The sequence below is a fragment of the Antrostomus carolinensis genome, unplaced genomic scaffold, assembly GCF_000700745.2.
Source record: "Antrostomus carolinensis isolate BGI_N321 unplaced genomic scaffold, ASM70074v2 scaffold5637, whole genome shotgun sequence".
Lineage (NCBI taxonomy): Eukaryota > Metazoa > Chordata > Aves > Caprimulgiformes > Caprimulgidae > Antrostomus > Antrostomus carolinensis.
Genome location: NW_010329356.1, coordinates 285 through 28,256, shown reverse-complemented (window position 1 = coordinate 28,256; position 27,972 = coordinate 285). Strand labels below are relative to the sequence as shown.

The 27,972-nt window shown below is 37.0% G+C and overlaps 1 protein-coding gene across 1 annotated transcript; it reads left to right on the top strand.

Moving 5' to 3' along the window:
• Positions 1-27,972, top strand: LOC104518189 (neural-cadherin; the record flags this gene model as incomplete). The annotated part of the gene is made up of 18 exons (XM_029086097.1): positions 1-100; positions 4,030-4,227; positions 5,684-5,909; positions 8,371-8,575; positions 10,134-10,245; positions 11,541-11,790; positions 13,222-13,364; positions 16,559-16,731; positions 17,535-17,703; positions 18,470-18,640; positions 19,635-19,807; positions 20,889-21,056; positions 21,717-21,966; positions 22,075-22,202; positions 23,071-23,257; positions 24,012-24,155; positions 25,551-25,834; positions 26,358-27,972. Coding segments are annotated over exons 1-18 (4,696 nt in total), but the record flags the coding sequence as incomplete, so codon positions are not given.

The window sequence follows — 27,972 nt, the reverse complement described above, 5'->3', positions numbered from 1 at the left end:
ATGTGTACTGGTCAAGAGAGGCACTTATCCCTGTCTCTTCGATTATGTGCACTGCAGTTCCTGCTGACTATCCTAAGAAGATTCTTAAGAGTATTCAGAGGTAACCAACATATTGCCGAAAGCTTTTGATCTTGCCAAGATGTCAAATGACATTAAGGTCTCTTAACTATTAAAACACAACTATGTGGAGCAACATGTTCAAGTCCTTTTAGGTTTTGATTAATAAAGTTTGCTAGGGCATGTGAGGATTAGTCTCAGTCCTGATGCAGTTTTCCAGTTTCCTTACAAGAGGTGTTTCTCAGTTATGATTACATACCAAGTACCAGCGTATTAATGTTCAAGGAACTGACAGTCAGTAAGTGACAAGAGTGGAATTTGTATCCAGGTTTATTACTACTTGTTCAATAAAAGTCAATTATTCTTTGATTGTCACTTATTTTTTGATAGAGAAATCCATGTATGTTAAGAACTTTGGCAGAACTTGAAACAGAACGACTTCACGGGTGGATTAGGATACTGGTTTCCAGACTCCAGAGAGACAAAAATCAGTAACCTTTCTACTCCTGGCAGGGTTGCCAAGGCGGCATTCAAATCCTCAATAGATCTTGCTATTATAGAGGCAGATTTTCAAAGGTTCTTAACTCAGCTTCTAATTTAGTGCTTGCTATTTTAAGCCTGCAGTATGCCCAGGCAAGCTAAGCTAATAGTGAGTATTCAGAAACTTGTGACAGCTTCCACAAGACCTGTGCTTCTGAGAAGAGACAGGCAATTTTGACACTAATGTCTCTCTTTTGCACTTAGTCTTTTTGGACAACCTTTTAATTGAAACCTTTGGAGCAGTGAAGCAGACACTGATCTCATTTGGCACTTCTCGTTTAGAATTTACCCTGTTGTGGGTTGCAGTGCTGTGTCTCAACCTCAGACTCAGATCAACGTCTACCAAGTTCTCTCCTCTGCACATTTGTTCAGGTGTCTTGGACTAGCTGCCCTGGGACTTTTAGAATTCACATTCTGACATGAAACATGTCTCTTTGAAACACATCTGGTTCTATTTCATATGGTAGTAGAAAATAATGTCCATGCTGCTGCTTTTTACAGCATGGATTTGGGATTTTTTTTTTATGCTCCTGGCTTCTTTTGTGCTATCCAGAGGAGAGAGCATGCAGGTGCTTTCACAGTCTGTCTAAGTGTTGGAGGGAGTTGTACCTGGGTGGTAGCAGTGTGGGCTACAGTAGTTCATCTCAGTGTCAGTCTTTTTTTTGTAATGGGGAAATTGGAGAGTATCTTTGGAAACTTTGGTTTCATGTGCAATGTTAAAAAGAACATTTGGCTAGAAAAGCAAAACCGAGCATCCTTATACCAGGCCTCCCAACACTTCTGCCTGCAGAAGTGCAATACATAGCAGACAATTCGTCTCTGAGTTGAGAAGACTTTGTAAGGCTTAGATGTACAATGGTAACTCGGAATTTTTCCGTGAAAATGTAGAAATACATGTTCTATATATGCATGTTCTACAATGATGCAAGGCATGTTTAAGGTTCTTTTTCAGGAAACTGATGGCTTCTGTGAATTACTGTTTGATAAATTAGAAGTTTAGTTTTGCTGTAGCTGCTGTTTTTTCATATGTTCTATCTTAAGCTAATACTACTTTTCTTGGAACATTAGATTCTAAGTACAGGATATAATTACAAAGAAATTCATTTGGATTTAACAAGTTATTGTCAATACACTTTCTGTTGCTCTTTAGAAAAAGAAAAAAAAACCCTAATGTATTCACAGTTGCAGTTCTAAAATTCAGCTGAATTAATACAGTCTTACAAGTTTAACTAAGAAGAACTGCGATTATCTTGGGTAAATGCTGATTTTTCTATTAAGAGAATTTTCTGGATAAGAACCGAAAGTACTAGAAGGTCATGATGGATTAAGTCTCAGGAATCTAGACTAAGAAACTTACATTTGACTTTGTTAATCACAGCACCAAGGAGTTTTCTTTACGACAATCCACTTACGGGTTGTTTATAGATTGCAGATTATGATACAGAGTACTAAATATGCCACTTGCCATCAGACAGAGGTTCGTAATTAAGAAAAGCTGAAGCTTGCAAGAGACTGATGTGAGAGATATATTAGTACTGCTGTGGGAATGAAGGGATAACATCAGTAAATGCATACATCAGAGAGAAGTAACATATTTCAGTTGGAACGTGGAGAGGGATGTAATGCTGCAATTAAGGAAGTGGAGGGGGAGAGAGAGTACAGCTGTTCAGCCAAAGTGGCACATCTTCCTGGGAGAATACTTCTCCTTAGCAAGATAATACTGTTTCCAAGATTAGAGATTTTGGAAACACTTTATATTTAGAGTCTTAAATACTAAAGTCTTTGTATTATTAATTAGATTTAAATTAAAACTGATAATTTTAGGTGTTCCTTTTGGTATGTTGTTTCAGTTTCTGTAAAGCTATTTTGAAAATAAATGCGAGTGTTGTAGATATGTTTTCATGTGTGTATAAATGCACACTGAAATAAAGTATTAACACCATAACATTAAAAATTCTGACTTTACATGCATTATTAAACTTGTGGATAAATCATTGTAAAACTTTACATGCATTATTAAACTTGTGGATAAATCATTGTTGTAAATGTAGATGGCTCTTTTTACCTGGACCACATTTCCTTTCACGTCCCCGGGCTTGTTATCTGGGGCATAGTGCCATGTCAATGCAGTTGTATTGCTTTGAGTCAGACTGGGTGTGCATGTGCATACACCTTTTCTGCAGCCAGAGGCATTAAATGTGAGCTGCAGGAACACTCAAGTTGGGCTTCTGTCGCAAAACTTTTTACAAGTTAAGTGCCAGTCCACTTGGAGCCAAGCTGGCCAAAGGGCTAGAGTTATATTTATACTGTGCTCTCTGGTGTAACTGATAAATATTACCAATACCCACATACTTTGTCAGTCTTGTGTTCTGCCAGGTAAGTTGCTTCAAGATCTGAGCTAGCTACGTGTGATGGAAGGAAGCATTTTTTCAGTTGAAAGTGTATATAAATTTACTAAGGAGGAAAGGACTTTGAGTCTTCAATTGATCTGCAGAATCAAACCTTCGGAAGTGAACCTTATGTTTGCTTATCACTGTATCACTTCACTTTCTTTGGAATATGAAGATTTAATCCTACCCTTTGGTCTTGTGTTCAGCAACTTTCTTTCTTTCTTTACCCAGGATATGTTCCCACTGTTTCTTCCTTTAACAACACTGCTTAACTCCATTCCTGGAGATTTCAGGGCAGTTTCTTCAGTCTGACATTTTTCCTTTCTGTCACCTTTTCAGCCATACCTTCCTGATATTTATTACTTGTTTAGGAGCTCTACTGTCTTCTCTGGTTAATTTTAAAATGGCAGAGGTATAGTAAATACTTTTTCCTAAATTTTAAGGATCTTCTGTTGTTGAGTTTTGGAGAATTGAATAGTTCCATTCTGTGGTGGTTTGTTTTTGGGATTTTGTTTGTTTGTGTTTTAACAGCATTTCAACTTTAACAGAAGTGAAAACTGTATTAGGATTTCAGTGAACTTTCTAACCGGGAAAATCACTAGTTAGTGTAGATTAGTTAGATTTTTTTTTTTTTGGCAACAAATACTGAATTTTCAAAATTCAGAGTTGCTGTAATCGATGTATAAACAAAATATTTCTTGATACTTTTTTTTTTTAACTTCAGCAAAAAAAGCTTTTCAGAAAACGTGTATTTGAATTTTTAAAATTTAAGAGTGTGTGATCTTTCCTAAAAAGAAATGTTAGTAGAATGTAACGTGGGTGGCCTCGATCTTGCAGTTCAGCAGTACTTGTGCCTGGCTGTTTTTCTCACCATTGTGTCTGGATGATGTTAATTGCAGAAGAGCTTTGAAATCAAAGGTTTTTTGAATTGCCTGTCAACAGTATTGCAGACAATGCACACTCAGGAATTGCTATGTGTTTGTTACTCTGTGTGCAGTTAAGTAACTATTTAAGTATTTCTTCATTTTTCTGTGACCACTAGGAAAGGATTGGTACTTGGTGCACTTGTCACTGACTGTGACAGATGTGAATGACAACGTACCCCAGTGGGCCATGGAGCCGTTTCCCTATTTGGCTGTGGTGTCCCCTGAAGCTGTGGGTGGTACTGAAGTGTACAAGCTGTTTGCTGTGGATGCAGATGAAGGGATCCATGGAACTGTAGAATATTTTCTCTTGGAAGGTAAATTTTAACCCTCTCATTCCCTGTGTATTAGGCTTTGCTATTGTTACTTCTTTGTCTTTTAACCTCAGTTTCATTAGTGAAAGATCTTCCCTTCCTCCTTGTCTTGGTTTAATCAGTTGTTCTATCACCCAGTGACCGTTCCCCACCTTGGGAAGGGCAATTGACAAAAAAAGGAGGCCCATGGGTTGAAATGAAAACAGATTTAATAAAATAATAAGAAGAACTAATATTAGTACTAATGCTAATATAAAATACACAAAATTATACGACAAAAGTGCGATGGTCACAGCAAGCAGGAGAGTAGGCCTTGGGAGCAGAATGACAGGCGAGACCCTCCAGGGATGGTGACCATTGAGGAAGAGAGGTGGTCCCCAGCATAGTTTTCCAGTTTATAGTGAGCGGGACATTTAGGGTATGGAACACTTCTGTTGGCCAGCTTGGGTCAGCTGCCCTGGCTTTCTGTCCTCCTGGCCTTAGCACCTGGCTAACTCTAAACTGCTAAAAACCTTGATCACTGTGGAAACCTGCATACCATGAGGGACCTCAAACTGAAACAAAGTGTCTTAACTTTGCACCAGATCAGGTGCTGCAGTGGTCTTAAAAATGCAGTTTTTCTGACACAGAATTATTTCTGTGATTCTGTTCCAGCGAAACCAGGACACTCCTGCAAAAGGTTCATAAACCTTCAGCTTGGTGTGTGAGAAAAATCAACTTTTATTCAGGGTACAGACAGATTTGCCAGATTTGAAGTGTGTTCTCCCTGCAAAATTGGGTTCCTGCCCAGATTGTCCCCTGGGGGATGATGGAGACTGGAGCAGTCACTGCTCTTCAGGGCTTTGGCAAGGGGGTGGCAATGGCAGCAGTAGTCAGCACCTGTCTGCTGGACTGCCTGTTCATGAGATAGGGCAGTATTGGAACACAGACTGTTGGGTGGAGAGGATTGATGTTCCTTTTCCCTTGCAGGAGTTGAGCTTCTGGTTCATTTCTAACAAATTTGTAAGGGTATGGGTTGTGCTTTAGCTTTGCAAAGCTAATACAGACTCATTAATAATTTTTTGTGGGGCTCTTAAAAGAAGCTTCAGTAATAATTCAAAACTGTCTTAAGCAGAAGAGGAATAGCAATACTGCTCCAAAGGTGAATTTGTTCCTCTTGGCCAGGACTCTAGCAGGGTATTTTCTGGTAAGGGATATTTAGAGTCAAACAACTCTAAATACAAGCAAAGTATTGCAGGATAAAGAAGAGTGGTAATTGTCCAGAGAAGTAAAATGCAACTTAGAAATGTAATCATGGATGTAATTACTGATTTCTAAGTTCTAAACAAACTTTTGAATTTTTGTGTGCATACTGATTCTAAGCCAGAACCAACTCAGGAATTGTTACCGTATTCTCATTTTAATTTTAATCAATAAAATTGTTCTTACTGACAGCAATTTGTGGATCTGTTCTTTTTAGGTGGTGAAGACAGATTTGAAGTTGAGAAGGACACTGGCTGGATTAAAACGACAGGTTTGCCATTGGTGAGGGATAAGGAGTATTTACTGACTGTACTAGCAGCAGATAAACTTGGAAGCAGAGGGTCTCCTGCCTCTGTTTCTGTAATTGCTGGATTTCGACCGCCGCAGTTCACCAACACATCATACTTTGTTCATGTTCCTGAGAGTACGCCACAAGGAAAAGTGTAAGTAACAGTTAAAAATAATGCACTGAGGTTGTGTTCCTAGTTTAACTTCTGTTTGATATTCCCATCGCCTCAGTATTGTTTGTGAATCATAAATAGATACTGTGAGTAGCAATGTAGATCACTTAATAGAAGTCATCAAGATACAGGTTGATTGATATATTTTTTTAGTCATTCTTTTATACGGAAAAGCAGTATTGAATAATTACAATTTCTTGCTTTTTTAAATGATATGGAAATTATTAGTAGATGTTGATTGTGTCTTAATTTTCAAACAAAATGCAGAATACAAATGAGAACTGTTACATCATAAGAAAGATATCCTAGTGTGAAAGAATATATTAATTTTATATGTCAAATTTGGAGAAGTGCCTTCTCCATCAAGTGAAAATCTGAAGAAACAAGAGACTGTCTTTTCTGTCTTCATAAGTCATGGTGACAAACTGAGCAAAAATGAAGATGCCACAAAACTTGTCATTTTATTTTTCTATCCTTTGTCTAACCATGTGGATCTAAATATCACAGAAAATGTTAGTAATGTAGGTCCACCTGAATACCGAGTTCTGTCTGTCCCAGCCTGTTTTGTTCTTACAGAAAACATTCCCTCTTCCAGTTGAATTGAGAATACTTTTGTCCAATAAACGTCTTTGTTGTGTATCCATTCAACAGTCATATTATCTGTGGTGTGTTGTATTTTACTGTGCAGTCTACAACATTCAGTTTTACAGTGTCTAAATAACCAAGATGTATTAAGTTTAAAAAAAATAGCAGCTCTTAATGGTAGATAACAGATTTTTCTTTAAAACTGCCATAAACTTAAATCGCACAGGCATAAAAGAAGCGTAAGAACTGTGAAACACTGCAGTACCTAACAGGTACCTGCTGTCTCAGGTTCAATGATGTTTAAGTTTAAAAATAATGAAATTCTTGTAACTTTTTTGTCATTATTTAAGAACAGGTTTGCACATCTAAGTTGATAGTAGATTAATCAGTTTGTCAAATTACTTTGTAACATCCAAAAGGAATGAAGTATTTAATGCCATTATTATTACGTCGGAAGAGGTTTGAATATAAACAATTTGCCCAGTGAAAGTAGTTTCCTGTTACATGTTGACAAGAAGTAGTCATGAAAATCAGTGTAGAATCCCCAAGTTCTGATATTTAAATCGGACCAATTACACAAGTGTGCAGGGAAACAGAATTGCTGACATGCACTGGATTTCTGAGTTTGGGATTTCACAACTGTAGCTGATGTAAGACTGCTGCTGAGCAGAGGAGCATTACCAAATCTTTCCCTTCCTTTGGTCTGCCAGGAGTGCTGCTCTGCTAGCTGCATGGGCAGGCTGTTATGATGAAAGACAAAGCCACAAAAAGAAAAAGGTTTTCAGTTGGATTGTTAAGTGTGGTTGCAGCATGACCTTGTGATTTTTAGTGCTGACAGGAGAGGAAAGGTGGTGTGAACATGCAGCCAGGGTAGGGAGTTAGAAGGAGGGCAAAATAATTCCTGTTGGCAGAAACACAGTCTTGGCACTGTCTGAAACTGACTGTGAGACCACATCATAGGAAAATACAGAAAGAGACTGAAGTGAGGTGATGACCTACAGCAGCCTTTTCCATTGTTTCAGTATTGCACCTGAGGGAAGTAAGAAGACAGCAGGGAAAAAGGCAAAAAATGGTGTTTGGACAAACTGAGTTTTGTCTTTTTGATTGCAGTTGTCACTGGGTCATACAAGTTAGTGAGTTCTCCTGGGAGACAGAATTCTTTTTCCTAAGAAACCTACATGATAAGGCAACAGACACTTCAGGAATTGTTATTCTGTTTTAATCTCTATAAAAAGATTTATGTTTTAATTTCTTCTTTTACTTCATGCTGCAACTGTTTTTCCCACTTGAAGACTTTAAGCACATTGGACTTCAGTGGTAAAAAGACTGTGCCAGACAAAAGCTAAAAACATATGTCCTATATAACCTGTAATATGCAGGCTGTTAGTGACTGGCTTTTATCCTTTTGCAGTTATCTGTTGAAACTTTAGGATGGTATGACTACAGCAGCAAAGTTACCTTTGCTTTTATTAAAATGAATCTTTTGCATCTTAATTTATCTTTTACTTCCCTACCTGAAAAACTCTGCTACCGTAGAAGAAAGGTAGAGTAGGAAAATTCAGTTGCAGCAAAAATGAAATCCTCTGTTCCTGTGTTTTTAATCCTTACTAAGTTCTGCTTCCAAGAACCCCATCTTTATCTGTTTAACTTCAACATGACAGAACTACTGTATAACAAAATGTTTGAATTTGGTATTTAGGTACAGCTATCACTGACTTTAGATTGCTCTGATCAGACCTACAGGATTGCACCATCATTCCTGATATGTATGGTTATAATAATATATTTCAGTATGTTTTATTGCATGCTTGAGTCCTTTTTTTTTCTTTTTTTTTCTTTTTTTTTTTTTTAAATGCAGCTTTCTTACAGTCACTGCTATATCATACCAGAAGAAATCCCTGAGCTACAGTTTATTAACTAATCCTAGTGGTCTGTTCAGTATTGATCCGGCAACAGGCGATATCTGTTTAACTCAGGGTGTGGATTATGAGAGTGACCAACACCGGTATCTTCTTTTGGTCAGAGCAGAGGAAAATGAGGAAGAGCTCAGTAGTGCAGCTGAGGTAGGTGTTCACTTCTGGCAGTCTGTATAATATTCCCTCAGCCTTTCCAGATTTCTGTGCAGATACACTGGGGGCTCCTGTTTCCCCAGCTCATGCTGTCTGTTCTGTCCGTTCTGTCTATGCGTAGATGTTGAGGGCTGGTTTAGGTTCTCTTAGAGTTCACTTTTGCTGATGCTGAAAAGTCTACTTCTGAGGGATCAATATGCATCCCATCATAGGTCCTAGACCTTATCTTGGAAGATGGGGAAACAGATGCAGCCAAGCCAAACATGAGGTTTTGTCTTACTCTAAACCTTTGTAAAGTATGACGTATATTTGAGATTATTCCAATTTGAAATGAAAGCAGAATAGAAATTATTTATTTCATATCAAGAACATAAAGTGAACTTGTGAAGAGAGAAAGTAATAAAAACTCACAGATATTAAAAGATGATGGGTCATGGTGTTTTAGAAAGCTGTTTGACAGCAAAAATATTTCTAAATATAGCTATTACAGTTGTTTGAATTCAAGGATTCACTGAGCTAGGAAATGCATGCAATATAATAGTTTGCTCCTGCTGCAGGAAATAAAGATCTATACTGTAGAGGGAACAGGAGGGAGAATTATTAGGAAGAAGTGGGAGGATACAAGAGAGACGGCAAAACAGGGTGTCAGTGTAACAAACAGTGGCTGTAGGACACCAGAGACTGATAATTTCTGTTGACCCTTTTATACACTACAAGATGAAGAGTGGTAGAATATGGCTTGAAAGGTGATTATGAGATGATTTTACAAATACATTTAGCCTAAATGTAGTTTAACTTGTACCTGCTTTACACTGATACAACCTCAGTAGTTGTGAGAGAGCAACTCCCAGTTTATGTAAACCTGTGTAAGGGCAGATGGAGTATATGTCTACCTGTTGCACTGTGATGCAGAATACTTCAACCAGCCTCAGACGGTCTGAAGTGTAGCAGTGTGAACTGCCATAACTGCTGATTTAACACACTCCTTACTCTTTGGATTGTAAACAATGCAACTGTGGACTCATATTTGACATAGGAATGGTAAAACGTGTTTAAAGATTTTAGTAGCACAATTGTCTTTCTTAGTTATTTTACCATAATCAGTTCCATTTATGTCTGATTTACACTGTAATTTAATTCAGAACTTAGTCCTGGAGATTTATACAGCTTAAATGTAGTATGCTGGGCAGTAGAATTTTTAGTGTTACAAATCACGGAAGTGTTGGAAGATAAGATAATGGGAAAAGGATGCTTGGAAAGCAGACAGTCCATTTTCCTTTAAATTAGTAATAGGAAATAATCAATGGAGATGAAGAGTGAGTAGAAAATGCTGCTGTAGGGGCCTGGGATTTGGCAATTCCTATTATTTTTAAATCTAATATTTTTTTAGCAGGAAAAGAGCAGTCCAAGAAAAATGGCTTATCCTATGTAGTATAGCTTCTGAAGACCTCAAGGATGTTTTTGGGAAATTCTTCCATCCAGTATTTCTAGAACAATGAAGTCATTGCCTTGATCCACTTTGCTGTTTAACATTCCCCTCTTTTCCATTCAGGTTTTGGTCATTATCACAGATGTGAATGATTGTGCCCCTGAATTTCATCAGTCAATTTACAGCAAAGTTGGTGTACCTGAAACAGTCACTAAGACAACTGCACTTCTACAAGGTTGGTACTTCTAAAACTATTTGTTACATTCAGTATTAGTATTTTTTTTTCCTTCTCATTAATTGGAATTCAGTTCTGAAGGCAAATGGCACCTTGTAGAATCAGGTCATAATTATTTACTACAGCCACAGCCCAAACAATTTTGGGGGATGGGAGACAAAGGAGGCAAATCTTCTTTGTAGGATTTGGAAGTAACAGGATTTCAGTTGTGGTTGGTATTACAGCAGCAAGCTTATAGTAGCAATCTTGGCAACTGTTCTTTTTTTGAAGGAAGAGAATGATGTTGGATCAGAAATTGCAGACGCACCAGTTTACCTTCTCTGCCTGTCCTTAAGACTCCTTTGTGGGCTTGCTGCAGGGAATACTGCTCTTCTGCATTAAAAGCCTCTTGTGCGATTTAACTGTTATATGTGTAGTTTTGTTTGGATGCTTGAGAAAAGGACTTTGATTCTTCACAATGTGACCAGTAACTTAAGCTTTAAATGATGATGCTCTATAAATTAAGTAAATTTCGATTATGTAAACCACAGAAATCTTATATTGAAAACATTTATAAAGAAATGAACAGGTCCTGGAAATAAAACAAGTTTGTCAACTAAACAGTTGTTGAAGGGCCTTATGTTAGTTTTTAACCGTTACATAAACTTTTTATAAACCTTGAGAGGAAAAAGGAAATGAAACTACAGGAAAAGTGCAGTTCCCTAGTGAATAGGATTTTATAACCTACTGTTTTATTTAGTGATTTATCCTGTACTAATGGTAGTCTGTCAGTTACTATTCTGGTAACTGTGCTTTTAGCATAGGTTTTTGTAGGTTATGGATAAGATCTGACAAACAATAATTTACCTTGCATCAGTGGAATAATATATGTGAATATTTCATCTTTAATCACACACAGTGTGATCTGTCCAAGTGATCTTAAGTCAGCAGTATAGATCAGGTGGACATGAGAATATATGTCTCTGTGTGGGAATATATTCTTGGTAGTACAGGGCTTTTTAAATCCAGCAGGCAAAGGCAAGATCTAGTGGCTGAATTCCACCAGGGACTTAACTTTCCTTTTTCTTTTTTTTTTCTTTTTTTTTTTTTTAGCGACTTATGTTCAAGTAAGGGTTAGTTCAGTAAAAAGCACAGAGGATAGCACAGTTTTATAAATTATTTCAAGCAACATATGCCAAAGCAGATGCTCTTACAGTTTTATACTACTTGCTAATTCTCTTGTTAAAAGTACTTAACGTTCCAATTCACGAACTTTGATCTACACAATGTCTTTCTCTTCTCTTCTCTTTTAATAGTGACAGCCACTGACTGCGATTCAAAAGAGAATGCCGAAATACTGTATTACACTTTGAGTCAAGACTTCAGTATTACTTCTTATGGTACTATTTTTCCAGCAACACGCTTAGACTATGAGCGACCTGACCATCTTTATGAGTTCATAATTATGGCTGTAGATAAAGGGGAAGAGCCGAGGACTGGGACAGCAACTGTTAGGATCCATGTTTCAAATGTCAATGATGAAGCACCTAGGTTTTCCCAGACAACGTAAATACATATTCTTAAAACTCTGTTATCTTTGTCTTTTACTGTTGCTTTTTTTTTTTTAATTTTTGGTTGGAGGGCTGGTCATTACAGGATGGCAGCTGTCTTCAGTTCAATCAAATCTAAGAGTTAGACTGACAAATGATCTTTTGAATCTCAGACTCTGTTACTACCAGTAAAACAAAAAAAAGCTTTAAGTTTGGTTCTTAATTTTAAGGTTTAGGCATACTTTCAATGCATAGTAGGACTTATGGATCTGGCTAGATAGGGGTAGTATATAGACAGCCTCTTGACAAATCTTGCACTTAAGTTTTTTCCAGTAGGTACTGAAAGAGGTGGTGCACTAATTTCAGATTATATATTTCAAGAGGACCCCTCCACCACCAAAAGAAATAGAGCAGAAAAAGCAGGCAACTCACTGTTGTCCTTGGCCCTCATCCAGAGTATGTGGTGGAATTTTGCTTTTTAATTAGGCAATTTAAGTTTAAACAGAGTCAACAGTCTGCATCCTTGGTTTATAATCGTTAAAGAAAAATGCTTAGATGACAGAATGCTAAATGACCACTGAATCATAAAAACCACAAGATAAATGTCAGTAAGTGGAGTTCATTTAATTTCACTTAGTCTCATGTCCTACAAACTGTACTTTTTTCTTTTTTTTTTTCTTCTAAAATATCAGTAGGCATTTTTCTTCCATAGTTGGGGCTCAGAAGTGTCTGAAGCAATGTCAAAAGTACCTTAAACTTGCATTCACATTAGAGGATTAGTAATGGAATTCCTGGCCTATGCTCAATCCAGTCAGATAAAGTAATAAATACTTGGGACTGTGCTAAGCAGGGGTCTTTTCTACTCCAGAGAGCATTAAGCTTAGGCTGATAATGCCTCTTAAGACCTTACAATGTCAGTGATGTGTCTGGACTTGAGATTTTTGTAAAACTGCCATTATATCCACGTATCCTCCACATCTGATTCTCATCTTAGTCATACTGTTGCATAGACTACACTGAAAGCATTTTGACAGCTTGTGTCAGAAAAGTGTGCTATAACGAGCAATGCTTTAACTTAGCAAATGTTTACTTTGATTCTGTGAATCATGCAACTCATTTTTTTAAATAAAAAAAAAAAAAAAGTGAATTCTGTATTTAGTCCAAGTCTTGCTGTGAAGCTAAACTTCAGAGCTTCAGTACTGCTGAAAGGTTGCAGTGGAAATCCCTGGGAGGTAACAACAGAAAGACTTGAATGGTTGGATAGATCATCAATACTGTTGTTTCACTGGTTAACAAAGAAGCATCTTATCAGTGTAATTCTATTAATAAATTACAAATCTCTGCAGTACCCTTTGTACAGTTTGTCAGTAGTGTTATAAAACATAGTTCTATATATATTATTTTCTATCTGAATTTGTAAATGTGTTGTCTTAATTTCTTTTAACAGCTACAGGAGTTTTGTTTCTGAAGATGCAGGCCCGAACACGCTGATTGCTACAGTTAATGCTGTTGACCCTGATGGGGACGGGGTGACATACGGTATTCTGTCTGGGAATCAGAATGGAAACTTTGTTATTGACCCTAAGAAAGGTAATAATATATTAGCTCTTTGCTGCTACAGTCATAGTGTTGATTCTGATGTGATGCAGCTTCAATTTGGTCTTCATTAGCTACCAATTATGAAAACTGAAGAGCATATGCTATTTTTGAAACTAATACTAACCTAATTGAAAAAAGTGCAGGACAAAGATGTAATTATTCTAGACTCTCTTATAACGTTCAAAAAAACTTTTTCCTAAAAGCTTTGTGTAATTGACCTATCTTACTTGTTCATTGTTTGCTTTCAGTCAGTAACTTTATTCCTAAAAGCTTTGTGTAATTGACCTATCTTGTTCATTGCTTGCTTTCAGTCAGTAACTTAATAGAGAGTATTATTATAGATAACAGGTAACTTAATAGATAGTAATTTAACAGAAAATATTATTGATAACAGTAAGTGTGACATTCCAGAATGTCAAAAGAGGGTTTGAATAGCGTTTAATGTAGGAAACTAGTTTCAGAGTTGCAGCAAGAAAGGGCTAATCTGTGGGGTAAGGTGAAGTCAAAGGTGACAGCGAGGCAGGCAGGGGCAAGGGCATCACAGCCACAGAACACCATCCCAAGCAAGAAGAACAGAGCAGATCCTGAGATACAAACCTGGTTCATCCAACAGTCCAGGGGTCACCAGACAGGTTTGCAGTGATGAGGTGGGTCTCGGGTCAAGCTGGGAAGCCAGGTCAGCAAGGCAGTGTCAGGGTCAGCAAGATGCACAGCCAGGTCCATCACACCCCCGGGATGTGACCTGAGCTTCAGTGCAGCTCCTGAGACATGGGACAGAGGCCACAGACAGGGCTTGTGGCAAATGTCTGAGCCAAGGTTAGCCGGCTGTGTGGTGTCAGAGCTGGCCTTGAACATGGGCAGCCAAACCCAGGGAGCAGGAGGAAGAGTTTGCAAGGCCTGTTGATGCACTCAAAGCTTGACATCCACCTGCTGTGATTAGCTAAAGATACTATTAGTAATCAAATAGCCATGTGAGGAGAAAAAACAGATGACAGTTCTGACTGGAGTAGATTTCTTTGTGCCACTTTTTCAATAACTCAGTTTTAACTGATTTAAAGATGGCCTTTGAGTTTTTAGATGAAGGTTTTTTTCCCTGTGCTTATGTCTGTGTCTTCATTACCTGTGTGAGAGCAAATGCTTCTTAACAGAGTTTATGTGTGTTGTGCTGACATGAAATGATGCATTTGTACGCAGAATGAGACTGCAACTGTTTTATTTCAATAAATGCAAAAATATATAAAATATGAACTAAGTAAGTATATGTGCTAATTTATCTTGGCTTTTTCATTTCAGGACAAAATTGTTCACATGAGCTATGTTATTTAGACAAGAATGCTGCATGCATGAGGAAAAAAAAAGCGTGGAGAGTACTTTGCAGTTTAAGTAGTTTGTTCTGAAATACCAGTTTTTACACCTTTTAAAATTCTTTCCAGCAGTTGCGTATTTTTAAAACCCCAAAGGAAAAAATCCCACAACATTTTTGTCCTCATTTAAAAAAAAATAATGCACAATCACATGTGATCTCAGGAAGCTGGTATATCCCTTTAAATTAATGAGATTTATTTGCTGTTTATTGCTTGAAAAAAACTAAAGATAATGTTTAAGACAGAAACAGGCAACCAAATTGAAATCCCATGGATGTAGCTTGATTAATTTCAGTTAAACTGCTTTATATTTAACCTGGTTTAAACTGCAGTCAAAACCTGAAGTTACATTGTTCAAAGCACAAGTGTTGAATATGTAGGAAGGAGTAAGCCGCCCTAAGTTATTCTTTCTCTTTATTTCATAGAGTTCACTTAGCATGAAATTTTATTTTCAATGCAAATTATGGTTTTGCAGTATTAATGTGAGATTCTCAAATGTTCACAAAAATCTGGTCTGCAGGTAACTTGTAAGTGTTGAAGCCTGATCCTGAATTTATTGAGAGCTCCTTTTATCCTTTCTGACTTAAAAATAGAGTTGTAGGTTCCAAGAGTTAAATTTCTAAAGATACTTTGTCACCTGAAGAGGAAGGATGGTTTTAAAAGTGTCTCATTGCCACAGGGGTGCTATATCTGATGCTTCTGGTAATATTTAAGTGCTCAAAGAATCTTAACATTTGGTTGATAGCATCTCTTAAGATCAGCTCCATAGTTTTAGTATAGATAATCATGTATATGTAATTATTACCAATTAACTTTTATAGTCTTTGAAACTTAATTTTAGAAACATTAGGGGTTTTTTTTTCCTAAACACTTTTGGGCTTTTGTTGCTTAATAAAGCAATAAATGTTTATACAGTGGCTTGCAGCAGTTTCTTTTCAGAATGATGTCAGGGGAATAGTCTGTACACCATTGTCACAGAAATGCCAAGGTAAAATGGAAATGTGTCAAAAATAAGTGCTGCAGCTAAAACAGTACATTTGCAAGCAGATTGAGTGACATGGATGCTGTGACAATACTCTGTAGTAATGACAATTGCTATTATGCTTGATGAACAATAGATGTGATTGACGCATGATGGAACAAAAGAATGACAGCTTCTTACTGCATGGTCTCAGATACCTGTAGTCTCTCTTGCTTTTGTAGCAAATCTTTCATACATCTTTCTCAGACGGTGCCTTTACATCCCATCCAGCAGGGTATAGAATTTGTGTGACTTTGGAGAGTAGCAAAATACAAGTTTCTGAGTATATGCCTGTATAGCTAAATGCTGCTATGATTGTGCTGCAGGAAGGTAAACTTGTACTAGTTTCAGTTGAGCTAGCATTGGTAGCTACAGCAGTAGACATGGTGACACATGCTTCATTGCAGTAATGACACAGGAACACAGCCAGGCTCACTGGTGGGGCTGGTGCTGGTAGAAAAGAAGTTTGCCACAGTGTTTCTCTGGATTTTTTGCTTTTTGTTTTTTTTCTGAAGCAGGTAGACTAAAGCTAGTTATGTACAGGTCAGCTGAGTTGTAGCTGTTGTCTCATTTAGCTCTGTAGACATACCTGCAGACAAACCAACCTGTTGTGCTGTCTTAGTTTTGTTTTAATATCAGACTGCAGTAAAAATGCCATAGTTAACTTTAGCAGCTTTGTGGTTTATTGGTGAATGGGTAAACCAGGATGGTTTGTTGTGATTGCTAGTGAGAAGAATAACAGTAATTGGTTAATGTAGTAAAAACCAAAACAAACAACCAACCTATTCTTGTTTTTCCAGGGCTAGTTAGACTTCGCTCAAGTCCATTTCCTAAGCTGCAGGGCACAGAATATGTACTTAATGTCACAGCTACTGACGATAACGCCTCTGGAGGGCCCCATTCTCTTACAAGTACTGCCCAGGTTGTTGTGAAAATTGATGATGTCAACAATAACAAACCTGTCTTTCAGAAGGTAAATATATGAGGCTCGGTCATTTGTATTAGATTGTGCGGTAAATGTTTAAGACTGTGTTGCAAGTGATGCAGTGGATGAGCTATTCAAGAAGTGGTCCGCTGCCGTCTCTCTTTGAGTCCTGATGCTGCTGTCTTCTCCATCTTTTCCATCCCTCTCCTAAGACTTACTGGGTTTGTTCTCCTCTTGTGGCAGAACAGCTCCTGTGAGCACTGTCCCTCCCTAAACCACATATCACCTCTGGCATTTTAGAAGATGAGGTTGAGTAAATAACTTCTGGAGGTTCAGTGTCCCATACCTGAGGAGGGATTGATAGGTATAGCTATCTATGCAGTGGATTTGTTCCAAAATACCTCTCTAAATTACATGCACTTTTTTGATGATTATATGTCTGGAACTGTTGAAATAGCTATCTATGCAGTGGATTTGTTCCAAAATATTCCAAAATACCTCTCTAAATTACATGTGCTTTTGGGATGGTTATATGTCTGGAACTGATGAAAGAGAGAAGAATGAAAGTGTTTCAGCTTAATTTGTAAAGTACTGTAAAAAGTAAATCCTTGGATATGTTTTCATAACCTGAATTCGTATTTAAGATCTGTTGCCTAGAAATTTCAAGTTTGATGCTGAAGGCTAAAATATAGTTGGGCAATGTTCCTTATTTTGAAAAAGTCAGTGACTGTTCATGTCAGTCTAGGAAATTCTCAGCAATCCATCCTTGACAAAGTTACTTTGTGTAGAAATCTTTAAATCAAATACATGGTAAGGCCTTGATTTTTTTTTTTTTTCCTCCCCTCTCTTAGTGCCAGTATTATCGGGAACATGCTTCTGTATTGGAAAACCAGCCTTCAGGGACAGTTGTACTGCAGGTTGAAGCCACTGATGCTGATGAAGGAGCCAATGGTATAGTGAAATATGGCTTGATGCACAGAGGAAGTGTCCTACCAGCATTTAATATTCATCCCGACACAGGTAAAGTGAATATCAGAGCTGATACTGACATACATAAAAATCACTTCATTACACTGATGGAAGAAAAGCTTAAATAAAACCATACTTTGTGCTTTTTCACTGAGTTATTTGATAGCAGACTAAATATAAACTGTATTAACTGCGTGAACAAATATTCTCCCTTTAGTTTCGTAGGTGTCCAAGACTGAAATAGAATGAATGTTTTCCCTGAAATGTGGAAGTTTTGCTGTGTGAAGTAACTTGTGTGTTTTTGTAGCAATATTTTAAAAAGCCACCATATTTTAAGTGCACGTTAACTTGCAACATTGCTAATGGCATATAAATGATTTATCCAAATGATAGTGGTCTTACAAACAGCAAAGAGACTAAGTCTTGAAAGGTCAAAACTAAATTCAGGATGAACTTTGGAGGGAAGAAGACATGAAGCATCCCTTTACCCTGTACTTACTGCTCTTCATAAGAAATATTTTTTTATAAATTAATTTTCTTAAAGATAGTTTGGTACTTATCTCAGTTTTCTAAATTTAAGTCCAATTGTGTGTAGCTGTAAGTATATATGAAGTTTGCATCTACCTGAGCAGTACAATTTAAGCTGATGAAATTTGTTAAATCTTGTGATTGGATCCTTGAACCTGAAGTTCACATTATAGGTGTATTTAACCTACTGCATTGTATTTCAATATAGTGACAGACAAATAAACATCTAAATGTAGAGTATTGTCAAATGCATAGTATTTTAACTCTCTGGTATTTCATTTGTTTTCAGGAGTTCTGACAACTGCTCAGGTATTTGATCGAGAAAAACAGAGGGAATATCCTATCACTGTGACAGCAACAGATCAGGCAGCGGAACCGCTCATTGGAATATGTCAGATAAATATTATCATCCTGGACCAAAATGACAATGATCCCAGATTTGAAAACACCCATTATGAATGTAATTGAGAGTCATTGGATAGAGTTTCGGTGCCCTGAGTGTGAGCTTACCTGATGTCTAAGATTTTTGCATTTTTTCTTTCCTGGCAGTAGATCTTGTGACCAACTAGGTGATTGCAGCCAGAGATGCACTTACCTTAATTAATTGCAGAGTTGTTGTTCTGTGTAACAAGTACAGTCTTGACTCTTAGGCCTTCCTGAGTGTCGTTATGGGAAAATTCCTTGGAACAATAGCCGTGTCAATACCTTTCCTTATCTGACTATACAGAGTGTCTGTGGTACTACACAGAGATGTAAAAGTTGTAATTAGCACTTTCCTTATCTGACTATACAGAGTGTCTGTGCAGACAGAGATGTAAAAGTTGTAATTAGCATGTGGTTGTGCAGCGCTGAGCACTGTCCTTTGTTTTCTGATTAATAGATTTTTGTCATAACTTTTGATTACATACTTTCCCTTTTCCTGTTTGAATTTCATCATTCTTCATGGTTTGTTGTTTTACCTTTCCTTATTGGTGCTTCAAAAAACCCTTCCTGTTTATGGATAAACACCCAGAGGCATGTATAATATTCATTAAAAAAATGAAGACTGGTAATTCTCAGTTAGTTATACTCTGCAAATCCTAGAAAGTAGGTTCTGACAATGTTTTTATTCTGGTTTTATGCAATAAATTAAAATTCCTTTTATGTATATTTTATACACAGCAATTAATCCCTCAGTAAAAATACAAGGCAAAAAAAAAAAAAGTAGTATCTTACGAGAAATAAGAATTCCAGGTTGTGAATGTGATAATACAAAGTTCCAATATGATCCATAGCTCTGGAGTGATAGCAGCTCTTTAAAATATGCAGTTTGATTTTTATGGCTGTTGTTCCAAGGAGTATAAAATAACAGCTTCCATACATTATTACCTTAGTACTTCTTAAATTCTTAGTAAGATGTTAATGGTACTTCAGTGAATTAATGATCAGTTTGAAATATCCTTTCCTTACATTAGATTTCCTGAGAGAGGACACAAGAGTTGGGACCAGCTTTCTTCATGTTGCAGCCCATGATGATGACTACAGCTCAAATGCTGCCATTTTGTATTCGATAGCAAATGAAGAACCAAATTATTTACAAATTGATCCTACTACAGGCTGGGTGTTTGTGAACCAACCCATATCTCAGGTATGGCACTTATTCTCCTTTTTAAGCTGGCTGTCTCAATATATCATAGGAAGGACTGAGGTCATGAGTTTGTACTTACCTCCATGTTACCCCTTCACATTGAAGAATCAATATGTAATTTTTAAATAAAAAATGAGTCTAAGGCTTTTAGCGGATGAGTTCATTGACTGTGAACTGCACAGAAGCAAGCCCTGCCTTCAGCTGGAAAGTAGCAGCTGACAGCACTGCCTCTGAGAACTTGTCCTTCCCATTTCATTAGCTTTGGCACACTAATACCAAGGACTGGAGAGCTAAGACTTTAAGCAGGGGAGCAAGAATCCACGTGAAGGACTTACTGTGTTAACAGGCAATGAGTTAAGACATGATAAGAGTGTGAAATTTTGCTTCTGGTACAGATTCCCAACTTGATACATGTTAGTCATGGTGGACTAAGCAGAGCTATTCCTCAGGAAGGTGAAGGCATAGTGAACAAAACTGTTGTATGTACTTACTTTTGTACTTTTAGTACAAAACTGTACTAAAATTTGACAGTTTCAGTGATTTCTAGATGCCTGCATAAGCAGTTTGATATTTTCAGTGTTGCAAAGTAATTTGTGTTGAAGCAAAAATATTGTTGTAGATGTTAGTCTAAAAAAAACCCCTAATAGGTATTTTTAATATTGAAATTTAACTTCTAAGTAACTGACCCACAAAAATTTGGTGAAGGTGTATCCTTTCAATATATTTTCTTTATTGAATCTGAGAATGTGACAGACCTAATAATACAAATTGTTGATAAGAACTCAGGGGCTCCACAAAGTGGGGTTTTTTTTGTTTTGTTTTAAAAGTTATGTGAAATTTGCTAAAGCTTATTGAAACATATGACAGTGTTTTCCAACAATCAAATAGCAGAATTTTCAGCAACCTTGCACCTACTTCATATTCTGAGCCCATTATTCAGCATTTGTGAATGATTTCCCTCTATGCAGGTTTTCTTAAGTGTGTCTTTAATTTTATGTATTCATTTATTTTGGAAAGAAAAAAAAAGCGCATCAGAACCCTGATCAAAACCCTCTGTAACAAAAACTTTTTTACTCTTCAGAGGTCATCTATAATTCGAGAGATTATTGCTACAGATGGAGGTAATAGGAGCAGTAAAGTTGAACTTGTGGTAACTATTACCAGTGCAAAAAACCAGCCTCCACAGTGGGAAAGAGACAGCTATGAAGTTGTTATTCCAGAGAATACTACACGAGATACATCAGTTTTGGTAAGGTTGGGACAGATTTGTTTGTCTGTCTATAGTTCTAAGGCTGTACAGTAACTGAATATTGCTTATTTGCTTAAATATAGTGAGCTTTTCTAACAGCCTTGTGCATTGTAGGGACCAATGATCTGCTATCAGTTTTCTTTCAGAAATGATAATGGTAGCCAGCATTTTTGCTCAAATTTCTATGTGTGCAACCACTGTTTAATTTCCTTCCTGTTTGGACAAAACTATAGGTGTTCCAATTTTTTGAAATTTCTATGTGTGCAACCACTGTTTAATTTGGAGAACACAATAGGTGTTCCAGTTTTTTTAATGCTGCTGTGTTACCTGAGGTGATTATTTGTCTTAAAGTACTTAAGAGTTGTTCAGTATGATTATTCAGAATGAGTTATTGGAACAACTTTATGAAGTAAGTCCCAAATATATATTTTTAGGATAAAAGCATTAAGAACCACATATGTAAAGACTGGTAAACTTTGGCTGCAGCTGTTTGTGGCCTGGAGATGTATCAGGCAGGGTTAAGATTTAGTATCAGGAAATACTTGTCCTAGCATTTTCGGTTGGGAGCTGAAGATATGGGAGAGTCAATACATAAAAGCTTTTAGAAATGTTGCTGAACTTAAAAAAGTGTTATTTTTGCAAACTTTTTGAACTCTGCAGAAAATCAAAGCAGCTTCTCCCCTTGGTGATCCCCGTTTGACTTATAACCTAGAAGAGGGACTTGTTCCAGAAACCAACATGCCAGTTCGTTTCTACTTGACTCCAAACAGACATGATGGTTCTGCATCAATCCTGGTAGCTGAGCCATTAGATTATGAAACAACAAAGAACTTTCTGCTGAGAGTTCGAGCACAGAATGTTGCTGCAGTTCCTCTGGCAGCATTCACTACAGTCTATATTAATTTAACAGGTGTGTAAGCTGTTCGGTGATGTTATGCTATAATCATAGTACTTATTTTTTTCCTTTTTCTTTTAGGTTTTATAGATTTCTCTTTATGTTCTCTTTTTGACATTTTAGATGTCAATGACAATGTCCCATTCTTCACTTCATCTATTTATGACGCCTCAGTAACAGAGGGAGCTGATATTGGGACATTCATCATTCAGGTCTCTGCCACTGACCTTGACCTTGGTCAGAATGGTGAGGTAAGCAAGTGGGGACCTCCATCTTCTGTGATGAAAGGTATGGAGTAACTTCTGTATGAACAATGGCTAAATAGACTAGAAGTCTTTAACTTAGAAAAAGGATCAGTAATAGTGAAACATGAGATGAAAGAAAGTAGTTATTTACAAGTTTCTCTGTCTTGCCATGTGAAAAATGCAACCAAGACTAGTAGATATGAGACAGAAAACAAAGAAGAAATATTTATACAACCTGTAGTTCAAGTGAAAAACTTGCTATAGAAAGCTGTGGTTTGGAAAGGTTTACATAGACCTAAAATGTATTTGGATAAATTAATGGAAGAAAAAATGTGTTAAAAGCTTCTGTGAATTGTAAACCATTGGGGGTACTGAAAACGGAATCTGTACAAAATACATCAAGTTAACACTAAAAGTGGAGGTATTTGTTACCAGTTTTAAAAATCAAAAGTAGGTGTATCCTTAGAACAAGAGTGCAAGCTGAAGTCAAGTGCATGAAAACATAGAGACTAGAACATGGCCCATGGTACTGGGCAAGTTCAAATTCAGCTCACCTGTGGCATTATATTAGTACCTGGGATCTTTAGCTGAGTTTGAGTGCTGTTGCACAAGCACTCTGCAAATGTGAACTAGTGAACTCAGGAACTGATTTGACAAGGCAAATTTATTTCCATTTACAGATCAACAGTCAACATGCTAGGAAGTTAGCTGACTTCAGGCTAGTTTGTTCAGGCTGGCAGTTTTACTTGGCCTTCTTGGCCCTGGTCAGGTTCTCAAACACAAGACTGTTTTTCCTGTCTTTAAGTATTTCTTTAGTTGTGAACTATCCAAAAAAAGGAAAGTGTAGATTAAGAACTTCTTTTTAATCCTTTAGGTAACTTACTCCCTGCTACATGACAGTGGCAGAGACTACACATATTTTCACTTGGACTCACAGACAGGCTCAATATACACTGCCTCAGTGTTTGATAGAGAGAAGAAGGGGTCCTATCTTCTAGAAGTCAAGTCAATAGATGGCTCTGAATCAGCTCGACCTGGAAGACATGGGAAGCCAAACTCTGGTAAGAGACAGATGTCTGCGACAAGCATGATTTTACCTGGATTGGTCTCTGAAAACAGAAGCTCTGAAATACAAGATTAAATGTTAATTTCCCTTTTTTCAAGTATACTTGTGAAAGTGTCTATTGTTTTTGGTTTGGGTTTCGTTTTTTTACTGTTTGTCTGTGCAACAGTTGTCTCGGAGCTAGAAGAGATATTTTATATGGTGATCAGGCAAGCTTTTTGTTCTGAAATGAAAAGAAGACGAGGGCTTCATAGTTAAAGTTTAGTAAGTATCTCCTAGCTAGCAAAGAAGCACTCATTATCTGCAGGATGCAGATATCTGGGTAGTGAAGGTGTTTGTCAAAGCACTGCATATGGTAATATATTCAGTCAAAAGTAATTATGAAGTATGAAGCAGGGAAGTTCAAGATAAAAAATCCCATTCTCAATTGATGACTGTGCTTAAATAAAGACTTAAAATTTGGCTTTTGTGGCTTCAGGACAAAAAGTTATGACTAAAAACTGTACAATTGCCATATTAGGCATCAATTATTCACATATTATCTGTTTAAACAAATTGCTTGTGACTTTCATTTGATATCTGAGGGCTTTTGAGTAATGTTGGTATATATATTGTCCACAACCCTAAGGGTTTGTTTCTGTATTGTCTGCATATTCATCTTCATTTAGTGTGCAGCTAGACAGTTTAAGGAATTGTAGCTGACAGAAGTGGCACAGCTGAGTATTTTAATCTCTTGTTTCCTGTCTCTCTAGACACAACCTACGTGCGCATTTTTATCACTGATGTGAATGATAACAAACCTGTCTTCACTCAAAGTGTCTATGAAGTAAATGTGGATGAAGACCAAGATGTGGGCTCAACTATCATTACAGTCAGTGCTAATGATGAAGATGAAGGTAAAGTATTGGAATTCCCCATAGCTGTGTCTAAAATATTAATGAGTTAATTTCAGCACACCAAGATGTATTTAGTGGTGTTAGAAAGGAAAATGTCTTTTTGTCTCTAGATTTTAAAACTTCTTGTAAGTGTGAACTGATTGGGCATGAACATTAGTTCATAATGGAGCTGTGAGCCATAAGTCAAATAACTTATTTCAGGAGGCAATGCATTAATGTGGGATGATGGGGAATAATTTCTGTGCCAGGAAATACAAATTTATTATAGATCATATAATTTTTTTACAAATGGGCGCCAATAAAAATGTCCTGGTTAACTAGAATGAATCAGACTTGATTTCTTCTTTTTTTTTCTTTTTTTAATACACATTCTCATATTTGAATCTAGACTTCCGAAATGCGTATGATGAGTCTTATCTGTATTGCTTTATCTACAAATCAGTCAGGAATTCAGCCGTAAGTCATGTAAAAATAAGTATGTAACTGGTGCTCCCAGATGAGAGAGGGAATGGTACAGACTTCCGTCTTTTGCCCATGGTGCACTACTAATTTGACTTTGCTGCATGGTGAAACCATACATTTTTGTTGCACAAGTGCCAAAGGACTGTTCTGTCAGTATGCCTGTGAGGTGCAAGTACATCCTGACTGTGTTTAATACCTCAGCGCATCAAGGAGGTTGAGGCAAATGTGGCTAAGCTGTACTGAAGAAGGATTTACCTACTCAAGGAATTTTTAGTTTGTTACTTAGGCTACCTCTAAATCTACTCTATAGTGCTGGATCAGATGTGATGGATATATGGCACTTCATTTCTGTCCTCTTAATAAAGTAAATGATTAAAGATGTAGCTATGAAAGAAGAGAAGAATGTTAATGGAAGGTAGAGCTTGCAGAAAGGCTAAAAGTCTTGATCTAAAACCGTGAGCAAATTGGTACTGCCTCTGAAATTTTGAGAAGTTCTGCTAGAACTGTGTCATATGGCTTGATATGTAATAATCCTGTTTGTTGGTAAAGTCTATGCATAAATTAATATGAGTGCAGAATTTTTCTACGGTATGAAGTATTTTATGATATCTCATGTGCTGGGAGTTAGCAAATAAGAAATTGTCTTTTTGGTCCCATAGCCTTGGCCAGTCATATTGATCCTTCAAGGAATTTGAGGGATCATAAGTAAAAGCAGAATTAATACTTAATTGAAAAGACATACTTTATAATTAGGCACGAATTACCAGAGTTGAAAATGCTGGCAAGTAATCTGACCTAGCTGCATGTTTTAAAAGACCATAAAACTATAATACCCCAAATGAGTTATTGTGTGATTTGTACTTCATCTTAATATCCCATGTTTAAAGCTACTTCAAGAAATGTGTGTTTTCTGACACTGTTGGTAATTGACAGGAACAAATGCTAAATTACGGTATCAGATCACAGCTGGAAACCCAGGAGCAGTTCTTGATGTAGAACCAGAAACAGGAGCCATTTTTATTGCCCAGCCACTGGATTATGAAGAAACAAAAATGTATGAGATTCACTTGTTGGCCTCTGATGGGAAATGGGAAGATTATGCAGTTATCATCATCAATGTAATGAATAAAAATGATGAGACTCCAGTTTTCTCTATCAATGAATACTACGGAAGTATAATTGAGGAACTGGCTGTGTTACCAGTCTTTGTACTTCAGGTAACGTATGCAGTTTCAGAGATTATAATATTTCAGTGAAAGAGCACAGGTTACTCTCGTACAATGATGTTAATAATCATCCAGCACAGATATATTAATGAAATTTAGTTTTACTGAGTTTTTTTGTCACTGGAAGAAGAGAAATGGACTTTTATGGAAAAATAATTACGAAGACAGTAAGCAGGATAAGCAGGATGGATCATTTATGATCCTAAAAGGCAAATAATTAACATTTTAAAGTAGCTATCAGAATAGCATAGTTAAATTACCTCTACAAATATGAAAAACTAAAATATTATTTTAGTATTAGAGTATCTACATTGTTATTTCAGTGCAAAGCACATTTACCTACTCTGAATTGTCCCTCAGACACCTCTTATTTGCAGTTTATCTGGCATGCACATATTAATAGCATGTCATATACTTTTGCTTGGACTCTTTTAGACTGTAGCAGCATGTAGGATATAATGCAATCATTGCATATTTTATAATTTCTATGTGTTTGTTTTCAAAACTTTTGTAGGTTATGGCAAATGATCCTGATAGTAATGTGGATGAAGGAGATTTGAGATACTCATTGCATGGACACGGTGCAGCTGATATTTTCACAATAGATGAGAGAACGGGCAGCATTTACTCACACAAGATGCTGGATCGCGAAGAGAGAGCACTGTGGAGATTTGTGGTATTGGCTACTGATGAAGGTGGAGAAGGACTTACAGGATTTGCTGATGTAATTATTAACGTGTGGGATATAAATGACAATGCCCCCATATTCACATGCATGCCTGATGATTGCAATGGGACTGTCTTTGAAAATTCTCCTGCAAACACATTAGTCATGGAAATGAACGCAGTTGATCGTGATGATCCTAATGTAGGTCTTAATGCTGTCCTGACTTACAGGATAACAGAGAATGTAAAAAATGAGTTTGGTACTGACATGTTTAACATCAATCCCAGTACTGGTACAATCCATGTAGCAAGGGGAATGCTGGACAGAGAAAGGACTGAAAAATATTTTCTTACTGTTGAAGCAAGAGATGGAGGAGGGCTAACAGGAACTGGCACGGCCACTATCTGGATTGCAGATGTCAATGATCATGTACCAAAATTCACAAAAAAGGTGTGGCAAGCAATAATTGCTGAAAACAGTCCTGTCGACTCAGAAGTTCTGCAAGTGTGTGCTATGGATCCAGATGTTGGGGAAAATGCTGACTTAATATTCAGTATCATCGGGGGAGACCCCGATCAGAAGTTTTATATTGGGAATGATGAAGAATGGCAATGTGCCACTATTCGACTGAAAAAAAAATTGGATTTTGAGAATGCACATGAAAGACAGTTTAATCTTACTGTTACAGTGGAAGATCTCGATTTTTCTAGTATTGCAGTGTGTTTGATTGAAGTTGAAGACTCTAATGACCACAGCCCAGTTTTCCTTTCTCAGTTTATTCAGGCAAGCCCTGTCTTTGAAAATGTGCCTGTAGGTACTACAGTATCCACAGTGAGAGCTACAGACAAGGATTCAGGTTTGAATGGGAACATTATGTATTCTATAAAGTCAGATTCAGATCCTTTGAGATGGTTTGTGGTTGACCAATATGGTCATGTCATTGTGGCAAATACACTAGATCGTGAAGTCATTCAAAAGTACAACATAATTGTAGAAGCTTCAGATCAAGGGACACCTGCCCACACTGGAAGTGTCACAGTTTTGATTAACTTGCTTGACGTTAATGACAACGGACCGAGGTTTGAGGCACCATACATGCCTGTAGTTTGGGAAAATATACAGAGGCCTGAAATAGTGTATATGAACCATACATCAAAACTGCTTCATGCATCTGATCCGGACAGTGAGGAAAATGGGCCACCTTTTACATTTTCATTGCCACCAGATTATCAGGATTCTTTGGATTTTTCTCTTACTGACAACAGAAATAACACAGCAACCGTAACTGCTTTGAGGTCCTTTGACAGAGAAAAGCAGAAGGTGTTTCATCTGCCAATAGTTATAACAGATGGTGGGATTCCAGCTATGAGCTCTACAAACACCCTAACTATAACAATTGGTGATGAAAATGACAACTGCCATGAATCTGGACATAAGGAAGTCTATGTGTACAGTTACAAAG